Here is a 23,523-nt window from a genome sequence, read left to right on the forward strand (position 1 = left end):
TGGAGCATTCAGCATCCTCTGCCCCTCCGTGCGCTTCCCACAGTGAGCCCACCCAGGCGGGGTCCTGGGGAAGCCACAGGGTCCTGCACCCCCACTTTGCAGTCAGACGTGACTCTCAGCCAGTCAGTAACACAGAGGTTTATTCGATGACAGGAACAGGGTCTAAATCAGAGCTTGTAGGTCCAGAGAACAGGACCCCTCGGCCAGGTCCATCGTGAGGCCCAGCGAGCCAGACCCCCATGTCTGCCCTTACTCCTTGTCCATAGCCAGCCCAAACTGACACCCCCTCCAGCCCCTCCTCCTCTGGGCTGTCTCTCTTTCCCGGGCCAGGAGGTCACCTGATCTTTGTTCACCTTTAGCTATTCCCTTGCAGGGGTGGAAAGGCCACGGCCATTTGTTGCCAGGATACAGAGTGTCGGCCATTTATGCACACTGAAGACTTAAGAAATGCATAGGGGAAACTGAGGCACCCACAGGGTATTCAGAGGAAACATTAAGACCAGACCCACTTCATCACAATGCCCCAACAGGAAACTTGTCTCCTGATCAGGATGGCGGAGATACTTGTCACCAGTCTGATGCCGCCTTTCGTGGCCTGGATACGGATGCCCAGCAGCCACGCGCCCCCTCGCTGAGCGGTGAAGGAAAAGCTGGCCGTGACCCGATGGCAGGATGGGGTGTTGCTGAGTGCACAGAGCTACCCGCTGAGGGGGTGCCAGGTTTGGTTCACCCAGCCCAGTGGGTGAGCTGTCAGCCCGAGCCCCCACCCAGCGTGGCAGAGGAGGCCGTCGGGTTTGGGCTGAGAAACGCTGCTATGATTTCCAGGTTTGGGCGCAGGCCAATGGGGCAGGCGGGTCTCGCTCGACATGTGGAACCGCTGAACCCAGACCCAGCCACCTCCCGCCATGGAGACGCATGGCTCTGCGGGCTCCTCCCCAATCGAACCGGGCCCCTGGTCACCTGTGACCCTGCTCCCACCCCGCCTCCCGCTGCTTGCAATCCAGGGCACAATCCACAGGCAGCTACTTCAGCCCGGTGCCTTTTACTGGGCCTCAGCCGGGGGCACCCAATGAGCTGCTGAGGAAGCCGGTGGGGGCTGGCGACGTTCACCAGGGCAGATCTCCCCAGGCTGCCCTGGAGCCCGGGGGGTTAAACGTGGCAGGGTCCGGCCCCTCTGACAAACGGGCTGCAGCATCTCCCTGCTCCTGAATGGCAAAGCAAATCGCGTTAGCCGTCATGTGATTCCCTCCTGCCCCGCAGGGCTGAACCGAGGGCGCTGTGCCCACCTCGCCCCACAAGGCCTGCGGCCTCTTCTGCCCGTCAATCAAGTGGGGCGGCCCCAGGGCCCACCTCTCCCTGGCCAGGAATCTTCCAATGGCCTCACGGGCATCACGCGATCCCCACCTCCACCCTCCGATTTTCCCTCCCTGCTTTAAAAACAAAAAAATCAGATAATGCAAGTGCTGGAATGAGCGAGAGCGCTGGAGTCAGGCAGCCTTCCTCCCCACTGCCTCCCCATCCTCTGCCTCTCTAGGGCCTGCAGCGCCCGATGGAGGGGAAACCTGCCCTGCACGGCCACCGACGGGTCACCGGGGTGAGTGACTCGGCTGGGGGCAGGGGGATCCTGGGCCCCAGGCTTCCCTCCCTCCCCCCAGCCCGCCCGCTGCCTCCCCCCAGGCTCTCCGTGCCGGCCGGCTGCCCCGGCGGCATTCCAGGCGGGATTAGGGGGATTAGATCTGCATGCGACTTGGCCAAGCTACCGTTCCTTGGGCCGGGGTAGCGCAAGGGTGTCGGCCGCTTTGCTGGCATAACCCCCTGGCAGGCTGCTTTGAGGGTTGGGGGGGTATGGGTCCACGAGGGGGTGCGGGGGGAGAGATCTCAATTTGTCAGGACTCTGGGTTTTAGCCTGGCTCTGGGAAGGGAGTGGGGTCTAGTGGTTAGAGTGGGGGGGGGAGGACTCCTGGGTTCTCTCCCAGCTCTGCCAGGGGTGTAGGGCCTAATGGTTAAAGCAGGGGTGCTGGGAGCCAGGACTCCTGGGTTCTATCCCAGCTATGGGAAGGGAGTGGTGTCTAGTGGTTAGAGCGGAGCAGGGCCGGGGGGCTCCTGGGTTCCAGTCCCATCTTTGCGGTGGACTCTGTGCAATGCTGAGGCAGACCCGGCACTGCTGGGAGCCAGGGCCGATACTGAGCTGTCTCGCGGGGGGGTTTGCTTGTGGCAGGAAGCAGTGGCCCTAAGGAGAAGCTGCTGCCCCAGGGGATCAATAGGCAGTTTTGCATAGGAGCTTCCCAGGCAGGCGAGAGCTGTGTCAGGCCCGGCATGGGCTGGGCTGGGTGCACTGCAGGCCCATGCCAGGAGGTCCCCAGAAAAGCGAGATGCAGCCGGTGGGAACCCCCAATCTCACCCAACTTGGGAACAAACTGTGTATTACTGCCCCCTCCTCCCCGGTTCTGCATGGCCTCATTGGGGAGCAATGAGCAAACCCCACTCTCCTGCACAGTGAAGGGACCCCCCCTCGCACAGCCCCCGGCCAAAGTGGGGCGCTCCCCAGAGTCGGTGCAGTCCCCGGTCACACCCCCAGCTGCTGGCACTTAGGGAGGGGCCTGGTTAGAACTGGGGCGAAGGGGTTAAAAGTGGCAGCTATAATAATAGCAGAGATATACCAATCTCCTAGAACTGGAAGGACCCTTGAAAGGTCATTGAGTCCAGCCCCCTGCCCTCACTAGCAGGACCAAGGACTGATTTTTGCCTCAGATCCCTAACTGGCCCTCTCAAGGATTGAACTCACAACCCTGGGTTTAGCAGGCCAATGCTCAAACCACTGAGCTATCCCTCCCCCAAGGAGGCTGAAGGAACTTGGCCCCCCTCCCCCTGCCCCGCTGGCATCTCCCACCCTTTCAGCCAGGCTGAGTTAGACGAGGGACACGCCCCCACTCACCCCAACTTTTGGGCTTCTCCACAAAGGGCCAGAGGAAGGCCCAGTTCTCCCCCCCAGCCCCACCAGCGGGAAGGCTGCAGAGCCGTGGAGCTTTACAGCAGAGGCAGAGAGATGGAAACGGGGCAGGAGAAACACTGGGGCAGAGAGGGGACAAGGGGCCTGGAAAATGCCCAGCAAGAGAGAGACTGGGAGAGAGGCGGCGTTTTGAGGCAGAAAGGCCAGTGGGCGCTGCCCGGTCAGTGGTTCTCAACCTGCGGCCCGTGGGCCGTTTGCGGCCCGTATGACGTCCTCAGGGCAGTATGGCTGATATTGGATCTGGCCCACAATAGTAAATAGGTTGAGAGCCACCGGTCTAGGTGGAGAAACTGAGACGGGCAGGGACCGTGGGGCACACACAATTATCCAGCCACGTGTCCAAACAAAGCCCTTCGGTGCCAGTTTTCCAGGGCTAGGCCAGCCAGTGCGCTCGCTGCTGAGATCTGTCTGCAAAGCCCCTCAGAAGGCAAATGGGGCGTCTGCAGAAACAGCCCAACTTAGAAGAGCCAGTGGCTCTGAATAGGTAAGTGCCGGGGTTTGGAAACGATTCCAAGGGCTGCCAGGCTCCTGTCGCAGAACAGATCTGGCCTGTGCTAGGTGGCATATGGGGGGATGGGCTGCAGCTGTGCTCCCCTGGCAGGGGGGCATGGAAGGGCTAGCGTGGTGGCAGCGGTGGGATGGCGCTGAACGGGTGAGGGACTAGGTGAGGTGACAGTGCTAACACGATCCAATGGCTGGACATTGAAGCTTAGGCACATTCCGACTGGATCAGGCCCTATGTCCTCAGACCGAGGCTCTGGCTAGGCTGTGCTGATTCTTTCTGCAGCATATCTCCAAGATACGGCCCTGCCCAGCCGTCCACACAGCGAAACGCTGGGCCGGGTTCTCCTCCTCTCGCTGCTCGATCCTTGCCCCAGCTGTCTCTCTGGCCTGGCCCAGCGCTCTCTTGCCCCCTTGGGTTCGTTCAAACCGCTGCTGCAAAGATCCCGCTCCCAGCCCAGCGCTTTCACCGGGTCACCCCTCACCTGGCGTCTCTCCTCGGGGACCCCCCTTTTCTATTACATCAAACACCTCAATGACCGGGCCTTTCCCTGGCAGTGCCCATCCGGCCTAGCATCTCCCACTGGCTACGGAGCTGGGGCCGCTCGCCTCCCATCTGCCTTGGACACCCCCTCACCCTCCATTCTCCCTGCAAATCTGCAAAGCACCGTTCCCCTCCAACCCCCCCCGAAGCTCTCCTGTGCTGGGACGCCCACCAAACACTGCCTGGTGCTCTGGGCCCACTGTCTGTCTTGCTGATTAACATTTTCTCCTTGTTTCCTCGCACCCCCACCCACCCCCGTCTGCTGCCATCTGTTGTCTTGCGTCTATGATTGGAAGCTCCTAGGGCCCCTTCTTTTTGCTCTGTGTCTCTCTGGCACTCGGCGCAAGGGCGTCCTGGGCTCTGCCTGCAGCTCCCAGCTGCCAAGGTAAGGCTAAGGATTAAATTGGGGCCCTTTGTGCTAGGGCCTGTACATACAATAGTCCCTGCCCAGGGGCCCCAGGAGATTCCAATCACCATTGACCAGACAGACAAAAGGTGGGCGAGCCCCATTGTACAGAAAGGGGAGTGAGGCTCAGAGACGTAGACTTGCCCCTGGTCACCCTAGGGTGTCTTTGCACCTTGCAGGGGGACCCCAGTTCTCGTCTGACCCATAACAGGTCACACACAGCTGGGCTTAGCGCTCAGATCTGCTGAGTTCCAGCTGGTACCTGAACCCCCAGCCCGGCCTGGCTGCTCCCTCCTGCCCTTTCTCCAGCGCCTGCGGTTCCTTGGCCAGCGGTGCTGAGCCCTGCGGCATTCAGCAAAGCTGTGGGCAGTTACCTAAAGCTCCGAGAACAGCTGTCCCGGTGGTTGAATTCTCCAGCCCGGACACCCTTTCGGACACCCCAGTTCTCTGAGGTACAGAGTGTGCATCAAACCCAGCCGGAGCCATTTCGCAGGCTGCTTTGCCACGGTCTGCGGTAGAGGGGAAAGGTTAAAGACAGGCCCTGCCTGCTCTCCGCAGCGTAGATGGACGGGCGAACAGGGATGGCTTCTGTTTCTGCTGGAGTTCAGCTGCAGGGTGAAATCTTGGAGGGTGCAGGTCCAGTCGGACGTGCGGCTCTCTGGGCCCTGGAAGAGTGACTCTTTGGGGGGATCCATCCACCTTTGGGGCTCCCCCCCTTCCATTGGCAGCCTTTGCTGCTGCTCTTCTCTTTCTGTTCTCCATCCACGCGGCACCTTTACTTCTGATGCCACGTCGCATGTCTGATGTGGACTGATGCCCGGGCGTCCATCCCAGAGAGAGACACTGGGTTCTTTCAGGCCGGGCCAGGGCGAGCTGCTGCGTGCTCAGAGAAGCTATGAGGGAGACACGGTGGGGGGAGGGAATAGATTTTATTGTACAGACGTCTGTGGGTGAGAGAGACGCATTTGTCTCTCTAATAGCCTGGGCCTGCCTTGGCTCCACTACCACGTACGTCACACACAGTGCCAGCCCGCGGCTGAACATTGTACCACCGCTGAGAACTCTGTTACTAGAGTCCCTGAGAGCCCAGCCCGTGATGGGCCTGCTAGACCAAGCCAGAGCCTCACATGGGACCTGGGAGTGAGCTTATGGGGCAGGGGAGCTTGCTGGGCTGGGTGCCCAGCAGCTGCCTGGGTAGCAGGAGCACTCCAGCCGGGCTGTCGGGCGTCACAGTGGAGGCTGGAGCCGCGTTGGGTGCATGGGAGCATCCGGTTTTCACCGCTGGGGCCAGCTGCTTGTCCCACCTGGCCAGAGACGCTCGACTGGCTGTGGGGTTGGAGCTCCAGCTGCTTCTCTTTCCTCCTCGCTGCCCTTCCCCTGGGCTGAGCGGGAGCCAGGTGCCCCCCATGCTGCAGGCAGGAGCTCTTGTGGTGGGCGCACATGGGTGGAGAGGTGAGACCCCTGCGGCTCATCTCACTTGAGAGAGGCTGGACGCAGCTCCCCGGGGCAGAGGGAGCAGCTTGTGGCTCCACCGTCTTCCCCCTGCTGCCGGGTCTGCACTGCCACCGTTCTGCTCATGTGTCTCCTCTCTCCCAGCACCTCACCTTTCCGCTGCTCGCCGCCACCCTGCTGGCTTCCTTCGGCTCCTCCCTGCTTTACGGCTACAACCTGGCAGTGGTGAACTCGCCGGCCGCGGTAAGAGCTGTCTCCGTCTGTCTGTCTGTCTTTGCGGGGGAAAGTCGCTACCTCCCCTGACTGGGAAATCCTAGGCTAGGCAGACACTTTGACCCAGCGGGTCTCCGGCAGGCAGGTGAATTTTACTGGCTGGATGTGGCCAGCTCTGGGGTATTTGTTAGAGAGTTTATTCCTTCAGCCTCCTACTTCCCTGGTCCTTCTCGCATGAACAGAGAGCAACAAAACCCGAAGTCCGAAGGTGCAAACAATTCGATGTTTATTGGGGTGAACTTTCAGCAGCTTAAATCCAAGTTCCTTTTCCTTCTTTTCGAATCCCAACTTACTTCCTGTTGGCCCCTAATTTATATAGTAACATTCTCAGCTATCCCTTAACCAATCATTCTACTGAAATTTACCTGACCAATCCTAACGTATTGTAACATGGTTATTTAACCAATTATATCTCACCACCTTCATTGGTTTACACCCAACAAAATTAATTATACAGCAGTCAGAAACAATCACAGAACCAGACAGAGACCATGCAAATAAACATACAAAACAATGCAGAAGTGAGGATTTCACAACTGCATCTATAGGACATAAGGGTTCTCCAGCTGTGTCTATTGATAAGCAAGTTCTTACCAGACAGAAAACTATCAAACTACATTTCCTTTTACCTTCCCTTTCTCTGGAGGTGATAGATCCAGTCACCCTCCTAACAGCCCCAGATTGCCTGATTTCAATGTGACTAGATTGGAATGTGAGGATGTGACCAGACACTTCCCAGTTTATGGCTGGCCTCTGCTGCTTAACTGAAGAACCAGGCCTCAGACTGTCACAATAAGAGAAGGCCATTACACCGGCAGACAGAGATTTTGATTCTTTCTTTTATACCTCTATAACTAGCTAAGTGATAAGAATACACCTAAATTCTTAAAGCAGAGGCCTTTGCAGACAGGCCTGAATATCTGTCTCCTAACAGTATTGAGCAGCAGGTCTAGGAGTGGGAAAAGAGAGGCAGCATCCGGGTGACGCTGCAGAGGGGAATGAAGGGATCAGGATGGGATCACCTGAGCCGGAAGGCTGCCCTGCTCACACCCCAACTCTGAAGAAACGCCCCGTGGGATCTTTACTGACCAACGTACCATACAGCTGCCCCATACAAATGACCTTTGGGAAGTTCTCGTGCTGGTGCTAACGGGTCGGATCACAAAGCTTTGTGGTGTCAGATCAGGGGGCTTGGTAACCCAGACCCCCGGCACAGGGAGAGGCGGGCGGCTAGTGCACTTATTGCTGTTGCCTTAAGTTCCCGTCTCTTATCACTTGTGTTCTTGCCGTTTTGTCAAAATCTAAACTTCCCCGGGGAAACGTCCTTTTTGATGACGTTTCATTGGGAAAAAACCATGTTGGACTGTTCACTTTGACCTCGCCAGAACGGCCCGTTTCATTGGTCATCTGGAAACAGCACTTTGGTTTGAAATCCTACATGGTTGTGAACAACAGCAAAGAACTTGGAAGGGATGTTTGTGGCGTTGCTGAAATGGGAGGTTTCGACGGACCCAAAACGCCGTATTTCCCACAATTCCCTGGCGTGGGACATTTTGAAATTGGCCGTTTTCATTCATGGTTCAGAACGGAAGTGAAGTTTGAAATGTTGGGATTTCCCGCCCCACAAAGTCCAGCGCTTCAAGCCACTCCCGGGCGAGGGGAAGTGGGATCGGCTCTCTGAGGTGTTGGGAGAGGAAGCCCTGAAGCGATCAGGAGCTGGCTGTGTTACAGACACATACAAAGACCCCAGAGGGCTGGCGATCCAAGAAGCGGGGGGGTCTGCTGTGCCGTGGGCACCCCATTCTGCTAGCCCCCGTCTCTCTGCCTTGCAGCACATAAAGGCCTTCTACAATGCCACCTGGTCCCAGCGCTACGGACAGAGCCCGAGCCAGGACCTGCTCACCGTCATGTACTCACTGACCGTCTCAGTCTTCGCCCTGGGGGGGCTGGTGGGCTCCTTTCCGGTGAGGATGCTCGTGACTCGATATGGGAGGTAAGACGGGTGCGGGAGGGGGGCAGGACAGGGGGTGCACCCGTAGCCCAGCTAGAGGAAGCAGGAAGAGGATGGTGGTTTGTCTGCCCGGGCGCCAGCCATGGGGTGCCCGCCTCTAGACCAGATGGAGCAGGGGGATGCCCACCAAATGGAGCCATCAGCCTGCCAAGTCCTGCCAGGGGGAGGGGAGAGGAGAAGCCAGCTTGACACATGCCCCACTCTTACGGGGGCAGGGAGAGCTGCCAGGAATGCACCCCCCCCCCAAGCTCCCCATGGGGCCGGGATGGAGACGAGAAGGGAATGGCCGGGTGGATGGAGGAAGAGAAAACACGGAGTGTCCTGCGGGAGGCGTCATGCCCTGCAGAAGGGAGGGGCTCGTGCCAGGCGGAGGGCTGATGTCCTGCCTGTTCCCCCTGCTAGGAACGGCACCCTTGTGCGGAGCACGCTGCTCGTCTTCCTGGCCGGCGTCCTGATGGGCTTCAGCCGCTACCTGAAATCACCCGAGATGGTCATTCTCGGCCGCTTCATCACAGGGCTGCATTCAGGTAACGCCCTGCGTGGGCTGCCCCACCGCCTGCCCCAGGGCTCTGCCTGGCTCTGGCACCCGGCCATACTCACCTTGGCGCTGGCCCTGCCGCACCACTGGCTAGCCCAGCACTGGGCGGGTCTGCATCTCCCTCTGCGGCAGGAACAGGAACCCAGGTGCCAGCCCAGCCATGCATGTGGCCGCGGCTCCGTCCCGCAGGGGTTGGGCTGCTGCAGAATTGTGCTGTCTCAGCACGAGCAGGACGAGGGGAGAACAGACCCACTGAGGCTGCGCCCATCGCTGGTGCCCTCCTGGGGATCAAAGTGGCTCGTGACCAAGAGGGGTGTCCTGGGATTGAGCAGCCAGCCCCAGGGCATTCTGGGAGGAGGGGAGCTTGGCTGGAGCCTGCCCTGGGAGCTCCCCCCGGCCCAGTCTAGGGGGGATCCAGAGGGTGCACTGCCTGTTGCCCAACGTGACTCCAGTTCTCTCTCCCCGCACCCCCACATCCTGCGTGTTTCCTGCTCCACCCCAGGCATCTGCCTCAGCGTGGTGCCCATGTACCTGGGAGAAATCGCCCCCAAGAACCTGCGCGGCTTCCTGGGCCTGGTGCCCAGCATCTTCATCTGCCTGGGGGTCTTCTCTGCTCAAGTCCTGGGTCTGCCGGAGCTGCTGGGGGAGGTCGGTGCTGCTGAAACGCTCCTGAAATGCGGCTGCTTCCTCCAAGCCCCCAGCCTGCTCCCAGTGAGCTCTGACCCTGCAGGAGGGGGGTGAGGATGGGGGTATCTCCTGGGGTTCTCCAGGGTCCCGTGTCTGCTGTGCAAAGCACTGTGCTTGGGGAGGAAAAATCCAATGCACAGCTACGAACGGGGACCGCCTGGCTCAGCGGCCGGGCTGCTGTGGCAGGGATCTCAGGGTTACAGTGGATCTGCCAAAGAGGCTAATATCAGGCCGGGAGTATTAACCAGAGGGCCATATGTCCTACTCGGCTGGAGTCGTGTCCAGTTCTGGGTGCTGCACTTTAAGAAAGACAGGGAGTCCAGTGGAGAGCAGCAGAAAGGATCAAAGGTTTGGAAATGCTGACCTCTGAGGAAAGGTTAAAAACTGGGCATGTGTAGTCTGGAGACGAGGGCTGAGGGGGATGTGAGAACAGCCTGCACATCTGTGAAGGGCTGGTATCAAGAGAATGGGATTAATTGTTCTCCGTGTCCACCGAAGGCGAACAAGATGCAATGGGCTTAATCCGCAGCAGGGGAGATTTAGGTTTAGACATTAGAATCATAGACGATTAGGATTGGAAGGGACCTCAGGAGGTATCTAGTCCAACCCTCTGCTCAAAGCAGGACCAACCCCAACTAAATCATCCCAGCCAGGGCTTTGTCAAGCTGGGCCTTAAAAACCTCTAAGGAAGGAGATTCCACCACCTCCCTAGGTAACCCATTCCAGTGCTTCATCACTCTCTTAGTGATATAGTGTTTCCTAATATCCAGCCTAAACCTCCCTCACTGCAACTTGAGACCATTGCTCCTTGTTCTGTCATCTGCCCCCACTGAGAACAGCCGAGCTCCATCCTCTCTGGAACCCCCCTTCAGGTAGTTGAAAGCTTCTATCAAATCCCTCTTCACTCTTCTCTTCTGCAGAAGAAACAAGCCCAGTTCCCTCAGCCTCTCCTCATAAGTCATGTGATCCAGTCCCCTAATCATTTTCGTTGCCCTCCACTGGACTCTCTCCAATTTGTCCACATCCTGTCTGCAGTGGGGGGCCCAAAACTGGACGCAGTACTCCAGGTGTGGCCTCACCAGTGCCGAACAGAGGGCAATAATCACTTCCCTTGATCTGCTGGCAGTGCTCCTACTAATGCAGCCCAATATGCCATTAGCCTTCTTGGCAACAAGGGCACACTGCTGACTCATATCCAGTTTCTCGTCCACTGTAACCCCCAGGTCCTTTTCTGCAGAACTGCTGCCCAGCCACTCAGTCCCCAGCCTGTAGCGGTGCATGGGATTCTTTTGTCCTAAGTGCAGGACTCTGCACTTGTCCTTGTTGAACCTCATCAGGTTTCTTGTGGCCCAATCCTCCAGTTTGTCTAGGTCACTCTGGACCTTATCTCTATCCTCCAGTGTATCTACCTCTCCCCGCATCTTAGTGTCATCTGCGAACTTGCTGCGGGTGCAATTTATCCCATCATCCAGATCATTAATGAGGAAGGGTTAAAAAACTGGGCACATGTAGTCTGGAGACCAGAGGGAACCTTTCTAACTCAAAGGTAAAGCTCTGGAATAGGCACCTGGGGGAGGTTGTGAAGTCCCATCACTGGAGGCATCTAGGAAGGAGGTTGGACAAATACCCCTTGGGTGGTCTGGGTTGACTTGGTCCTGCCTGAGCGCAGGGCACTGGCCTAGACAACCTCTTAGGTCCCTTCCTGCCCTTGGGGCACCCCAGGAGGTGGCTCCCCAGCCCCATTCCATTGCCCAGCCAGCAGCTGGCTCCTGATATTCAGCCTGCGTCTCCTTGGCTTTGCTTACCCCACTGGTGCTAGGGCTCCCCCCTCGCTGCCCCGCCCGGCCCCATCGCCCTGCCTGGCTCGTTGCAGGATGGATACTGGCCTCTCTTCCTGTCCCTGGTGGTCATTCCAGCCTCCCTGCAGCTCCTGCTGCTCCACTGGTTCCCCGAGAGCCCCCGCTACCTGCTGATTGAGAAGAACAACGTCCGGGGGGCCACAGATGGTGAGCGGAGCCCTCCTGGCAGGGGGGTGGCTGATATATCCCATAGGGCCAGGCTGCTCCCGGAACCGGGGGAGGGGGGGATTAGGTCTCACTGTGTCCTACCCTCCCCCGAATCCCAAAGAGACACAAGATCCTGCAACTGCAGCAGGCCCAAGAGCCCCCTGGGCCAGATTCTGTGCTGGTGCAAATCAGCTTCAGCTCTGCTGACTCCGTTCGGAGCGCTGCCTCGCCCCTCCCGGGAAGGGTCCTGCCTGCTGATCTCTCCAGGCTTTCCAAGGGCCCATCACCGTAGTGTCTGGGCACCTCCCATCCTCCTGGCTCTAGCCTCACCCTCCGATGGGGCAGGGCAGGGCCAGTATGGAGGGGAGCTGAGGCCCAGGGGCGCACAGCTGGGAATTGAGCCCAGATCTCCTGAGTCCCAGCCCAGTGCCCTAGCTTTGCTCCGCTCTCCCCAGCGCTGCGCTGGTTCCTGGGGAAGGACGATGTGCGGGACGTGCTGGAGGAGATGTGGGAGGAGCAGTGCTCACTCTCCTCCCTGGAGACCATCTCCATCTGGCAGCTCCTGTGGGATGGCTCCGTGCGCTGGCAGACCCTCTCCGTGGTGGTGATCAACATGGGCATGCAGCTCTCCGGGATCGATGCGGTAAGTGCTGCCAGGCCATGCCCCGGAGGGGAGCTCCCCTCAGCCCCCCACTCCCATGCCCCAGAGGGGAGCTCACCTCATGCCCCGGAGGGGAGCTCCCCTCAGCCCCCTACTCCCATGCTCCGGAGGGGAGCTCCCCTCAGCCCCCCACTCCCCTGCCCCGGAGGGGAACTCCCCCCGCCCCCCCTGCACCTCCTGCACTGGAGGGGAGCTCACCCCATTCCCCACAGGGGAGCTCCCCTCAGATCCCCACTCCCCTGCCCCAGAGGGGAGCTCACCTCATGCCCCGGAGAGGAGCTCCCCTCAGCCCCCCACTCCCCTGCCCCAGAGGGGAGCTCCCTCCATGCCCCAGAGGGGAGCTCCCCTCAGCCCCCCACTCCCCTGCCCCGGAGGGGAACTCCCCCAGCCCCTCCTGCACCTCCTGCACCGGAGGGGAGCTCACCCCATGCCCCAGAGGGGAGCTCCCCTCAGCCCCCCACTCCCCTGCCCCAGAGGGGAGCTCCCCCAGCCCCTCCCCCACTGGAGGGCAGCTCACCCCATGCCCCAGAGGGGAGCTCCCCTCAGCCCCCCACTCCCCTGCCCCAGAGGGGCGCTCCCCCAGCCCCTCCCCCACTGGAGGGCAGCTCACCCCATGCCCCAGAGGGGAGCTCCCCTCAGCCCCCCACTCCCCTGCCCCAGAGGGGAGCCCCCCCGCACCAGAGGGGAGCTCATCCCATCCCCAGGAGTAGAGCGCCCCTCAGCACTCCCCACACCGGAGGGGAGCTCACCTCATGCCCTGGAGGGGCTCCTGTCTTCCAAGAGCCTCCTGGCCCATTGATCCCTTGACCTCGCAGGGAAATAGCCGTGCTGATCATGCAGCAGGTTCCTGCAATGGGGACCCTGGCCCTGGGGGAGCTAGGCTGAGCCCCCCCCCCCCCCGTTCGTCTCACTCCAGAGCCTACGAGCGCCCCTGGGCTGGAACAGCCTTCAGTTCTGCGCCGAGGCAGGCTTTGAACCGGCGAACGGGGGGGCTCCCGCGGTGCCATGGCCAGAGCCCCCAGGGGTTCCAGGTTCCTGTGGGGGCGTCTCTACCCCACAGCCCTGCCGCTCACTCCCCCGCGCCTCCCCCCGCAGATCTGGTTCTACACCAACACCATCTTCCAGCACGCCGGCATCCCGGGACCCGAGATCCCCTACACCACCGTGGGCACAGGAGCCGTCGAGGTGCTGGCCGGCCTGCTCGGCGTAAGTGCTGCCACGGCCCCAGGGACATGGGCGGTGCTGCGTGACCCCACTGAGCAGTGCTAACCAGGGTCGGGGAGGGGCCATGCTGGCTGGGCTGGGGCATAGGGGAGGGGTCACAGGAGGTGAGTTGGGAGACAGGAAGTTGTACTGGGGGAGATGGGGTGGCAGGGGGTGCAGGTGGGGGGAGAGGTCACACTGGGTGAGGTGGGCATGGGTGGGGGTGCTGGGGAACGGGGTCCCAAGGGCTCACTCTGGCTATCCTGACTTCAGTGGAACAGCCGATAATAACCCCTGTGGGTCATGCTCGTCGCTGGGGCAGGAGCAGGGGGCTGGTTTACAGCTTTTTCCCTCAGTGCCCAGCCGGCCCCACCAGCTCCCCGGCCGCGGCCCCACCCTGGCCTCGCGGAGCCGGAGAGTTAGCGCCGCGCTGGGCGGATTTGCAGCCCTCGGCCCCTGGGCGCACAATTCGACGGGTGGGCGGGCGGCCCCCACATGGCCTGGCCTGGGCGAGCAGGGACCCCAGCTCCCTGCCTCTCACCAGCAAGCCGGCCCCTCCGGCGCCCCGGCAGCCTAGCCGGCGGCAGGAGCTCAGCAGGCTGGTGGCGCCGTCGGGCCGATTGTGACACAAACACAAATGGCCCCTGATGGACGTGCCGAGATTGGGGTCTAAAATGACAAGCATTTGTTCTGCTGTCAGTATCCCCCCTGCTGCTGCATGGGCTCCCCGCACCTGCCCCGCACCCCAGAGCTGCTGCCTGACTCCGCTGGGCACTCGGGGCAGCTCATGCCTGGCTGGGACAAGCTTTGCCTCACTGCTCTGGGTCACTTCTGCCCTGGGCCCTGGGATTCCAGCCCATGAGTAAAGGGGACAGGCGGCTGCTCCTCTGTCTCCTTCCAACATGCAAGGCCCTAGCCTGCCCGTGCCCCCTGCTCTACCCACTAGCCTGCCCCCCCTCCCAGGGCTGGGAAAAGAACCCAGGAGTCCTGACTCCGCCAGTGCCCCCCTGCTCTACCCACTAGCTTGCCCCCCCTCCCAGGGCTGGGAAAAGAACCCAGGAGTCCTGACTCCGCCAGTGCCCCCCTGCTCTACCCATTAGCCTGCCCCCCCTCCCAGGGCTGGGAAAAGAACCCAGGAGTCCTGACTCCACCAGTACCCCCCTGCTCTACCCACTAGCTTGCCCCCCTCCCAGGGCTGGGAAAAGAACCCAGGAGTCCTGACTCCGCCAGTGCCCCCCTGCTCTACCCACTAGCCTGCCCCCACTCCCAGGGCCAGGAAAAGAACCCAGGAGTCCTAGCAGTTACCAGGTAAGTGTCCCACCCTCACCCTCAAGTCAGCCAATGAGAGCTGGGTCTGGTGATGTCATACACCTGTGCTGCGCGTCTGTGCCCAGTGGGGGGAGGGTTTCGGGGCTGGCGGGTTTGACACCCTCTCCTGCTAACGCACCCCGGGCCGCCGGCCTTTCCCTGCAGTGTTTCACCATCGAGAAGCTGGGCCGGCGGCCGCTCATCATCATCGGCTTCTCCTTCATGGGCTTCTGCTGCGCTGGCATCACCTTGGCCCTGGTGCTGCAGGTAGGCGCGTCCCATCCCAGGAGTGCTAATCCCGGGTACCGTGCCCGCTCTGTGAGCGCGGCTGGGGTCCAACTCAGCCCCATCGGCTGGACTCCTGGAGCTGGCTGCTTCGGGATGAGTTACATTGGCCTGAGGCCAGAGCAACCCACTGGCATCACTGCAGGGCAGCAGGGGGCCGGATCCTGCTCTGGGGCTCGAACCGAGAGAGAAACTTCTTTAGCCAAAGACACTTTGTGTCTGGTGCAGGCCGGGAGAGAGCTGGGTATGAGGGGGGGCTGTGGGTCAGGATTGAGGTGCGGCAGGCAGGGCTGGGCTAGCAGGGGGCTGTGGGTCAGAATGGAGGGACATCGGCACAGCTGGGTGGGCAGGGCTGGGATAGCAGGGGGCTGCGGGTCAGGACTGAGGGGCACCGGCAGGGCTGGGTGAGCAGGGGGCTGTGGGTCAGAACGGAGGGGCATCGGCAGGGCTGGGATAGCAGGGGGCTGCGGGCAAGGACTGAGGGGCACCAGCAGGGCTGGGTGAGCAGGGGGCTGTGGGTCAGAACGGAGGGGCATCGGCAGGGCTGGGTGAGCAGGGGGCTGTGGGTCAGGACTGAGGGGCACCAGCAGGGCTGGGCAAGCAGGGAGCTGTGGGTTGGGACTGAGGGGCACCGGCAGGGCTGTGTGAGAACTTTGCATGGCACATTGCAGCTGGCCGCCTCTCTCTCAGCCCTTCGGTTTCCCAAAGAGCAGTTCCCCACATTTGCTTTGCAAGGAGGCAGTAACTGGGCGATTAGTCTGGCAGCGTACAGCCACCCCCAGCTTCTGCACCTTCCCTCCCCAGGCTACCGTGCCCTGGATGCGCTACCTCAGTGTAGCCTGCGTCATCGGGATCATCGCTGGCTTCTGCATGGGACCAGGTGGGTGCCGAGGCCTTCCCTTCTCTAAAACAAACAACGGAATGGCCGGGGGCTGCGGGTCGGGACTGAGGGGCACCGGCAGAGCTAGAGGAGAGCCCTTGACTGGAATGGCCGGGGGCTGCGGGTCGGGAGTGAGGGGCACCTGTGTGGAAGGAGGGAGCCTTAAACTGGACTAGCAGGCTGGGAGGGCTGCAGGAATCCAGTGAATTGACAGGACTGGGTGAAAGGAGCATCCCAGGTTCAGCAATGGCCCAAATACACGAAGGGTCGGGATTTTCCTTCCTCTGAAGCATAATGTGTCATCGCTGATGGGAACTGGGCCATTGAACTGACCCACCAGCGCCAGATACAGCGCGGTCGGGGGCCCCGGGCTGGACTTGGTAGCCCAGTGGTTTGATCTGGTAGGGTAGGAGATGGCAGACGTGGCCGGGCCAGTGGTGGGACCAAGAAGGCAGGGTCCTGGAATGAGACCCTCACACACCCAGATCCAGGGAGGGTGGTGACGAGATTGCTCCCCTCCATATCCCCCCTACATTTAGGAAACTCCTCAGGACCCTTCTGCACATGCTAATAAACTTCTCTTACTCGCTTGGTAGGTGAGTGGTTTTCTGCCTTTAAATAAACATGGAAGTGAGAGCTCCCTAAAAATGATGAATGAGGCCTGGAATGGTTTACCCGACTGATGTATGAGTGGGGCTGCCAACAGATCTATAATTCATTCTCAACCCAGAATTTATTTGCTGTAATTACGTCTTTAATTAGGATTTTAGTGGCTCATTGTTCACAAACAATGATGAATCAGATTTAAAATATATATATTTATTCCAGGCGAGCTGTGAGTAACGGTCCATCAGGGGCCGCTTCTCCCCGTATGAAATTTTTTTGCATTAAGTATCTTTATTAAAGAGGCGCGTTATGTCTGCTTTCCTACTGTGGCAGGTCCTGGTCAAACCATCATGGTTAATATCATAACTGTACATATTGCAACAAACCCACAGTCCCCTAGCTACTCAGAGCTTCAGGGCAACCCTGGGTATAGAACTCGGCCTCTCATGTGCAAAAAGCACAGACCCCAACACTTGAGCAAAAGGAGAATCTCCCTCAATTATCATCAGTATTGGGCTGATGACACACAGTGGAACAGTTATGAGTTCACCCACTAGGTGGTAGTGGTGCACCATCTTTTCTCTATGGTATTTTTAAATTCTTTTGAAATATTGTTTGAATTAATCTCTTGTGGTATCTAGATGTCTCAAATTGCTTTCCCTATGGGGTTGGATACAGGGTCAGTAATAGGATGCAGTCTTTCACCTTTAAGTAGCCAGTTCAAATCTAGCCACAGGTAAGCAGGGCCCAGCCGCCCTCACCTGGAATGAATAAGTGGTCTCAGTCCAGTTCTTGGTGGACAAATTGGGCCAATGAAAAATTTCCCATCAAAACTGTTTTTCAACAGCAATTCATAGAGCTGATCAGAAATTAGTATTTTCGTCCCACTGGAAATTCCAACCTCTGATAACATTTGTTTTTGTCCTGAATTGGGCTAAAAAGTTGGAATGGTTCTGAACCATTCCAAAATGTTGTATTTGAAAACACCGAAAACATCTTATCAAAATGTTTCACTTCAGTAATGTTGAAATGTAATATTATATATATATATAAAGTCTAAACAAAATGAAACAAAAGTTGGAATGAAACAGAGTCGAAAGGACACATTCTTTTGGATTTTGAATAGTTTCTAAACTTTTTCAACAACAAACTGATCCATCAAAAAAAATTTCTACTAGCTCTAAAAATAGCATTTTCTACAACGAAACTTCATGAAAGGATTTTTTGTTTTCGTCAATTATTTCTGCAGAAGAACAAACTGGTTGTGCCCAATCAACCTCCTCATTAGCAGCCTCAGCAGAGAGGCCCAGCTCCGGGGCTGAGGTGCGGTGCATTGGTGGGGGATGAGGAAGCTTGCCCTGCAGCAGCCCAGGCTGTACCTTCTCTCTCGCTGGAGCCCGTTAATCTCCAGGGCACCTTTGCCAGGGACCGGCCTGGCGCTGGCTGGCAGGAAGGGGCAGCGGCTGTGTGATGCCTGAGACGGGTCTGGTTCTGGGAGGTTCAGGGCAGGGCGCTGTGCTGGGGATTGCAGTTGCTGGACAAACCCCTGTGTTTTCTCACCAAGGGCTGCTTGCCTGTCGGCCCTGGAAAGGCAATTGCACAGCAGCTAGAGAATTGAACAGCCAGTTCTGCAGGCTGCTGGACCCCCAGTGGGGCAGGCCTTGGGGCAGGGAGGAATAGAAAGGGTCCCGATTCTGAGATCACTCATACACCTTTCAGTCCGGAGTCACGTCCCAGACCCCGGGTTTCATGTTGGCCTTTTCCTGGGAGGCTCCAGGCGGGCACCTGGCTACTGAGGCTCTTCACCCTCTCCCTCCACCGGATGCAGCCCAGAGGCGTCTGTGGGACTCGAGCCCATTGGCACACGGTCTCTTCACAGGCAGCCGCAGAGACTGTTAACTCTCTAGTTGCTGGATTGCGATCCCATGCCAGCACGCAAGGAGCTTAACCCCCCTCTCGACCTCCCCAGCTGGTGTGCCCTTCCTGATGACCGCGGAGCTCTTCAAGCAGTCACACCGCCCCGCTGCCTACATCGTGGGGGGGTCCCTGAACTGGCTCTCCAACTTCACCGTGGGCTTCGTCTTCCCCTTCCTACAGGTAAGGACCAGCCATGGATGTGGCCTGGTGTAGCACCAAGCAGCCCCAGTCAGGGATCAGGGTGCCAGGAGCTGTCCATGCACATGGGAAGAGGGACCCTGCCCCAGATAACTAACAGCCCACGCATGGACAAGAGGTGGATACAGACTGATGGAGGAGCATGAGGGAATAAATAGGACAAATTCAGAAGCAGCAAGGTTTTAGCAAGCCCAATGAAATGCTGTCTCATGCAGCATGTTGTTAACCTGAGGAACTCACTGCAGCAGGAGATGAAGTCCAGTTATATCACTTCTGCTACACCCCACGGCCCCATACACTAGGCCTGTCACCCTTCACAGAAGGAAACGAGGTTGGTTGGGCATGGTTTTCCTTGACTATAAAGTGTGACATTCCCCAGAGTACAATCTGGACCAGTGAATAGCTGTGTCCACTCAGTTACACAACCTGGGGGGGCCCTTTCCACTGCTTTGCTCTGAGAGCTACCGCTCCTGGTCTGCTCTGCTCATACGCAGCCTCCAGCATGTAAAGCATTCCCAAGTCCCAGGTACACTTTGTGAGTGTTGTAGCCAGCCACTCGTGAATTATACTGCACAGCAGCACCAGCAACTTCCCAGGCGCAGACTTTCCCCAGAAATGTCTGTCTGGTACTGCCCAGCACCATAGAATCATAGAAGATCAGGGTTGGAAGGGACCTCAGGAGGTATCTAGTCCTACCCCCTGCTCAAAGCAAGACCAATTCCCAACTAAATCATCCCAGCCAGGGCTTTGTCAAGCTAGGCCTTAAAAACCTCTAAGGATGGAGATTCCACCACCTCCCTAGGGAACCCATTCCAGTGCTTCACCATCCTCCTAGTGAAAAAGTTTTTCCTAATATCCAACCTAAACCTCCCCCACTGCAACTTGAGACCATTACTCCTTGTTCTGACATCTTCCACCACTGAGAACAGCCAAGCTCCATCCTCTTTGGAACCCACACTTCAGGTAGTTGAAAGCAGCTATGAACCCCCATACCCCCCCACCACTCTTCTCTTCTGCAGAAGAAACAAGCCCAGTTCCCTCAGCCTCTCCTCATAAGTCATGTGCTCCAGCCCCCTAATCATTTTTGTTGCCCTCCACTGGACTCTCTCCAATTTGTCCACATCCCTTCTGTAGTGGGGGGCCCAAAACTGGACGCAGTACTCCAGGTGTGGCCTCACCAATGCCGAATAGAGGGGAATAATCACTTCCCTCGATCTGCTGGCCATGCTCCTACTAATGCAGCCCAATATGCCATTGGCCTTGGCAACAAGGGCACACTGCTGACTCATATCCTCCTGCACGATACAAGCTCATATAAAGTCTGTCATTTATTAATAGAAAATCACATGCACCATTCTTGCTACTGCAAATAGAGTTTCCCGAACACTGCAGTTCAAACACATTGGTTTAGATAAAACAATAAAACAAGTTTATTAGCTGCAGAAAGCTAGATTCTAAGTGATCACAAGTAATGAGGCATAAAAGTTAGAACTGGTTACAAGAAAATAAAAGTAAAATTCAGCTAATGCCAAACTTAACAAAACTAAATGAATTCAAAGCGAAGGTCACTCTCATGTGTCTCATCAGTTCTACTGGCGGAACTCCTTCCAGCAGGATGTCTCCCCCAGTCCAATGCTGCTTCCTTCTTCTTCAGCTATTGCTGATACCATGGGTAGAGACAAAGGTAGAGGCGACTTAGTTCACTTCTACTCCTTTCTTATAGATCCTTCCCTTCTTTGAGAGTCGTCTCCAGCCAAGATTCTGGAGATAGAAAATCTGTCTGGATGGGAATGGAAAACTGTTCCTTTGTCAAGATGTAGATTTTTTTTTCACCCACACCTCTTCTCTGCCAGTGAATGGCCATTTAACCAGGTGATGGCCCATTTAATCTTGTGGACACCTGGCTGAGGCATTGGCCTGCCTTTTGTGTCTGAGGAACTGGTTTGTGGCTGTTCCCAGACTTAGAGCATGTCTTAGCAATACCATATGGTAGTATCTTATAACTATACATACAATGTTGCCGCACACATTTTACCAGAACAATAATGGTCAGCAAATTATGAGTTTTCAGATGATACCTTGCAAGCCATACTTTGTACATGATTTATCACAGGGGTGTAAACTGTCACAAAGTCCATGCTGGCAATTCTTTATAACATTACTATGCTCTGGGGGCTTAAAACTGATTGTTTAATAATTTGTTCAGTATCATTCTTGGTCTTGAAGTTAGGCTGACTGGTCTGTAATTGCCCGGGTCCTCTGTGTTCCTCTTTTTGAAGATAGGTTCTATGTTTGCCCTTCTTCAGTCCTCTGGGGCTTCCCCCATCCTCCCTCAGTTCTCTCAAAAATAGCAGCTAATAGGGCAAAGATTGCTTCCACTAGCTCCTTAAGTACCCTGAGGTGAATGTCATCAGGCTCTGCTGACTTGAATACCTCTAACTTAGCTAAATACTCTTTAACCTGTTCCTTTTCAGTTCTGGCCTGAGGTCCTTCCTGTGTTGTTAATAATAATTGTGTTAAGCAGCTGGTCACCATTAATCTTTTGAGTGAAGAAAAATATCCTCTGGGGGAGTGGTCTGTGCTACAGGGTCCCTCTGAGGGGGAGGATTAAACCACTGGTCAGGGACATAATGGGGGAGGCTCCACCTTCCTCTCTAGTGGGTTTGCCCTACCTGGTCCCCATAACCTTGAGGTGAGGGCCTTGCCCCTGGGAATGGATTTCTCCTGGCAGCTAGTTGGTATCAGTGCCCCATTGTGCACATGGAGATAGAGAGGCGAAGTGACTAGCCCATTGTCATGTATAGAGCGTGTGGTGCAGCGGGGCCTTGAACCTGGGTCTCCTGAGTCCTGGCCCAGCCTCTTACCCACAAGCCCAGCCTCCCCCAGGATGGTGAGGCACTAGTCCCTGTTGAAGGGGTGGTGCCCAAGGCTCAGTGGGGTGGTGGTATAGCCCAATGGGGTGGGAGGCAGGGAACACAGCTAAGGGCGCTAGTGGGCTGGGCAACTCTGAGGTGGGATGGGTGCTAAGTGGGCCCAGGGCCGGTGCGGCTGTGACAGGAGGCCAGAGCCATGCTCAGTGGCCCTGAGGCCAGCTGGGAATCCCTGCTGAGCCGTGTTCTCTCGTTGCCCCAGACGTCAGCCGGCGCCTTCTGCTACCTGGTGTTCTGCGGGGTCTGCGTGCTGGTGGCGCTCTACGTCTACCTCATCATCCCCGAGACCAAGAACAAGACGTTCGTGGAGATCAGCCAGATCTTCGCCGCCCGCCGCCCCTTCCTCGCTGTCCCAGCCGGCGCCGTGAAGATGGTCCCACTCGGCGGTTACGGGGCCTTGGAGAACAGCTCCCTGGAGCTCTCAGAGTCCAGCCGGGCATGACCCACCCCAGCAGCTGCTGGAGTAGTGCCTCTTCCCCCTGTTGTGGCATCCCAGCCCTGGCGGGTCAGGCCGGGAGTGGGGCTGGGTTCATACGCCGGTGAGGGGCAGTGCTGAGACTGTGGATTAATTCCCTTCCTTTAACCTCTTCCCGCCTGGCGTCTGGCTCGGTCCCGTGGTTTAGAAAGGCCTTGAGCAGTGGGAGGCATCACAGGTGTGAGGGTCGCTGGGCCAAGGCCAGCACCTCATGCCCAGGCTCTGTCTCTCCCCATCCCAGCAGTTGCCTTCTCCTCCTGGAGTCCCAGGGCAGCTTCTCCAGGTCGCTGCTCTGCAGCCCTGCAGGTCATCGGGCCTGGATCACCCTGCAGGGCGGAGTCGGTGCCAGCCTGGGACGAAGAGCCAGTGGGCTCAGCTGCTGCCTGCTGTCCCCGTGGTGAGGGGAGAACCCCTGCTCCCCCGGGGCCATGGCCGGGAGCCAAGTGGGGGCTCATCCCTGGTCTCCACGCCGGGAGTTGGTCCTTCCTCTCCCCCCCCCCCCCCCGGAGCCTCTGGCTTTGCCCCTTAGCGAGCCAGCGCCTTGGGGGAAGCACCCGCAGCCGGCCCCGCCTCTGCGAGCAGTGACATCACAGCAGTTGGCAGGTGCTGATTGGTTGACGCTGCCACAGTGTCATTCCTGGAAGGACCGCCCTTGAAGAGGCGGGACTTCTTGGAAGGCCCTGGGGCGGGGGGAGGCGGCTGACGCCCAGCGGGAGGGAGGTCCGGGGGTATTTAATAAAGGGAATTGCCTGTTCAGGCTGCAGTCGTGTGCGGTGCTGGGGGCAGGTCAGTCTCTGCTCCTGATTTGGGCCCCAGAGCGGCTGTCTCATGAAACACTGAGATACATCAGCAGATCTATGGAGGGGAGCGGGGCTGCGGGTCGGGGCTGAGGGGCACCAGCAGTGCTGGGGAAGGGGTGGGAGAGGGAAGGAAGCCAGGGCTGGGATGGCAGATGGGCTGCGGATCAGGACTGAGGGGCACCGGCAGTGCTGGGAGATGGGGGGAAGGAGGGCAGGGCTGGGATGGCAGATGGGCTGTGGGTCGGGACTGAGGGGCACCGGCAGTCCTGGAATAGCAGGGTCTCTTTGGCAGGATTAAGGGACCAGGGAGCTTGTGAGGCTGCAGATCAGTTTCGTGGATTTGCCCCTTGCTCGGATCTGCTGCGGTGGCATCTGTCCTGGGCGAGGGCAGGCTGAGGCGTGGTCAGTGGGGGCCGCCTGACGGTGCCACTCGGGTGAATGACAGATTCCCTCCCCCCCGTGTGCCTCTCGCTGAGCCGACTCCAGCAGGGGTTGGATGGGGATGGGAGCAGAGCCCAGCTCAGCCTCCAGTCGGCTCTCTGGGGACAGCCTGCCCGGGCAGGGGGGCCACGGGTCAGGGGTCCCTGTGCTCTCACGGGGGGATGGGCCACATGGCGGTTTGTCTGGTTGCTGGGACAGCACAAGCTCCACGTCCCTGCTCCTGTTACCTGCCTGGGAGATGGGAGGAAAGTGGCAGCTCAATCTAGCTCGGGGGTGACCTCACAGAGCCCCCGGGCCTCACTGCAGAGAAGCAGCCACACATTCAGCTGCGAGTCCCGGCCTCCCTGGGGATCTCAGCAGGTGGAGCGGGACCCCCAGCCCCCTGTCTCTG

General features: G+C 58.3%; 1 protein-coding gene across 2 annotated transcripts; it reads left to right on the forward strand.

Moving 5' to 3' along the window:
• Window positions 1-1,515: 1,515 nt before the first annotated feature.
• LOC127053422 (solute carrier family 2, facilitated glucose transporter member 9-like) lies at window positions 1,516-22,447 on the forward strand. 2 transcript variants are annotated; one of them, XM_050958136.1, is made up of 12 exons: window positions 1,516-1,594; window positions 6,058-6,156; window positions 8,019-8,179; window positions 8,600-8,724; window positions 9,238-9,383; window positions 11,296-11,428; window positions 11,884-12,071; window positions 13,185-13,295; window positions 14,766-14,867; window positions 15,690-15,765; window positions 18,341-18,468; window positions 21,619-22,447. In XM_050958136.1, exons 1-12 carry the CDS (start codon window positions 1,550-1,552, stop codon window positions 21,856-21,858), a joined length of 1,554 nt encoding a protein of 517 aa, XP_050814093.1. In that variant the 5' UTR covers window positions 1,516-1,549; the 3' UTR covers window positions 21,859-22,447. The 2 variants fall into 2 exon arrangements, with proteins under 2 accessions (XP_050814093.1, XP_050814094.1); XM_050958137.1 differs by lacking the exons at window positions 18,341-18,468; window positions 21,619-22,447 and adding an exon at window positions 16,362-16,426.
• The last annotated feature ends 1,076 nt before the right edge of the window (window positions 22,448-23,523 follow it).

This window comes from Gopherus flavomarginatus, chromosome 6 (assembly GCF_025201925.1).
Source record: "Gopherus flavomarginatus isolate rGopFla2 chromosome 6, rGopFla2.mat.asm, whole genome shotgun sequence".
NCBI classification, from domain to species: Eukaryota; Metazoa; Chordata; order Testudines; family Testudinidae; genus Gopherus; species Gopherus flavomarginatus.

Excerpts from the sequence above, each read along its gene's own strand:
- LOC127053422 (XM_050958136.1), top strand. The coding sequence starts at position 1,550 with ATGGAGGGGAAACCTGCCCTGCACGGCCACCGACGGGTCACCGGG. Across the intron at positions 11,429-11,883 it reads CGTCCGGGGGGCCACAGATG|CGCTGCGCTGGTTCCTGGGG; the intron begins GTGAGCGGAGCC and ends CGCTCTCCCCAG. Across the intron at positions 12,072-13,184 it reads AGCTCTCCGGGATCGATGCG|ATCTGGTTCTACACCAACAC; the intron begins GTAAGTGCTGCC and ends CTCCCCCCGCAG.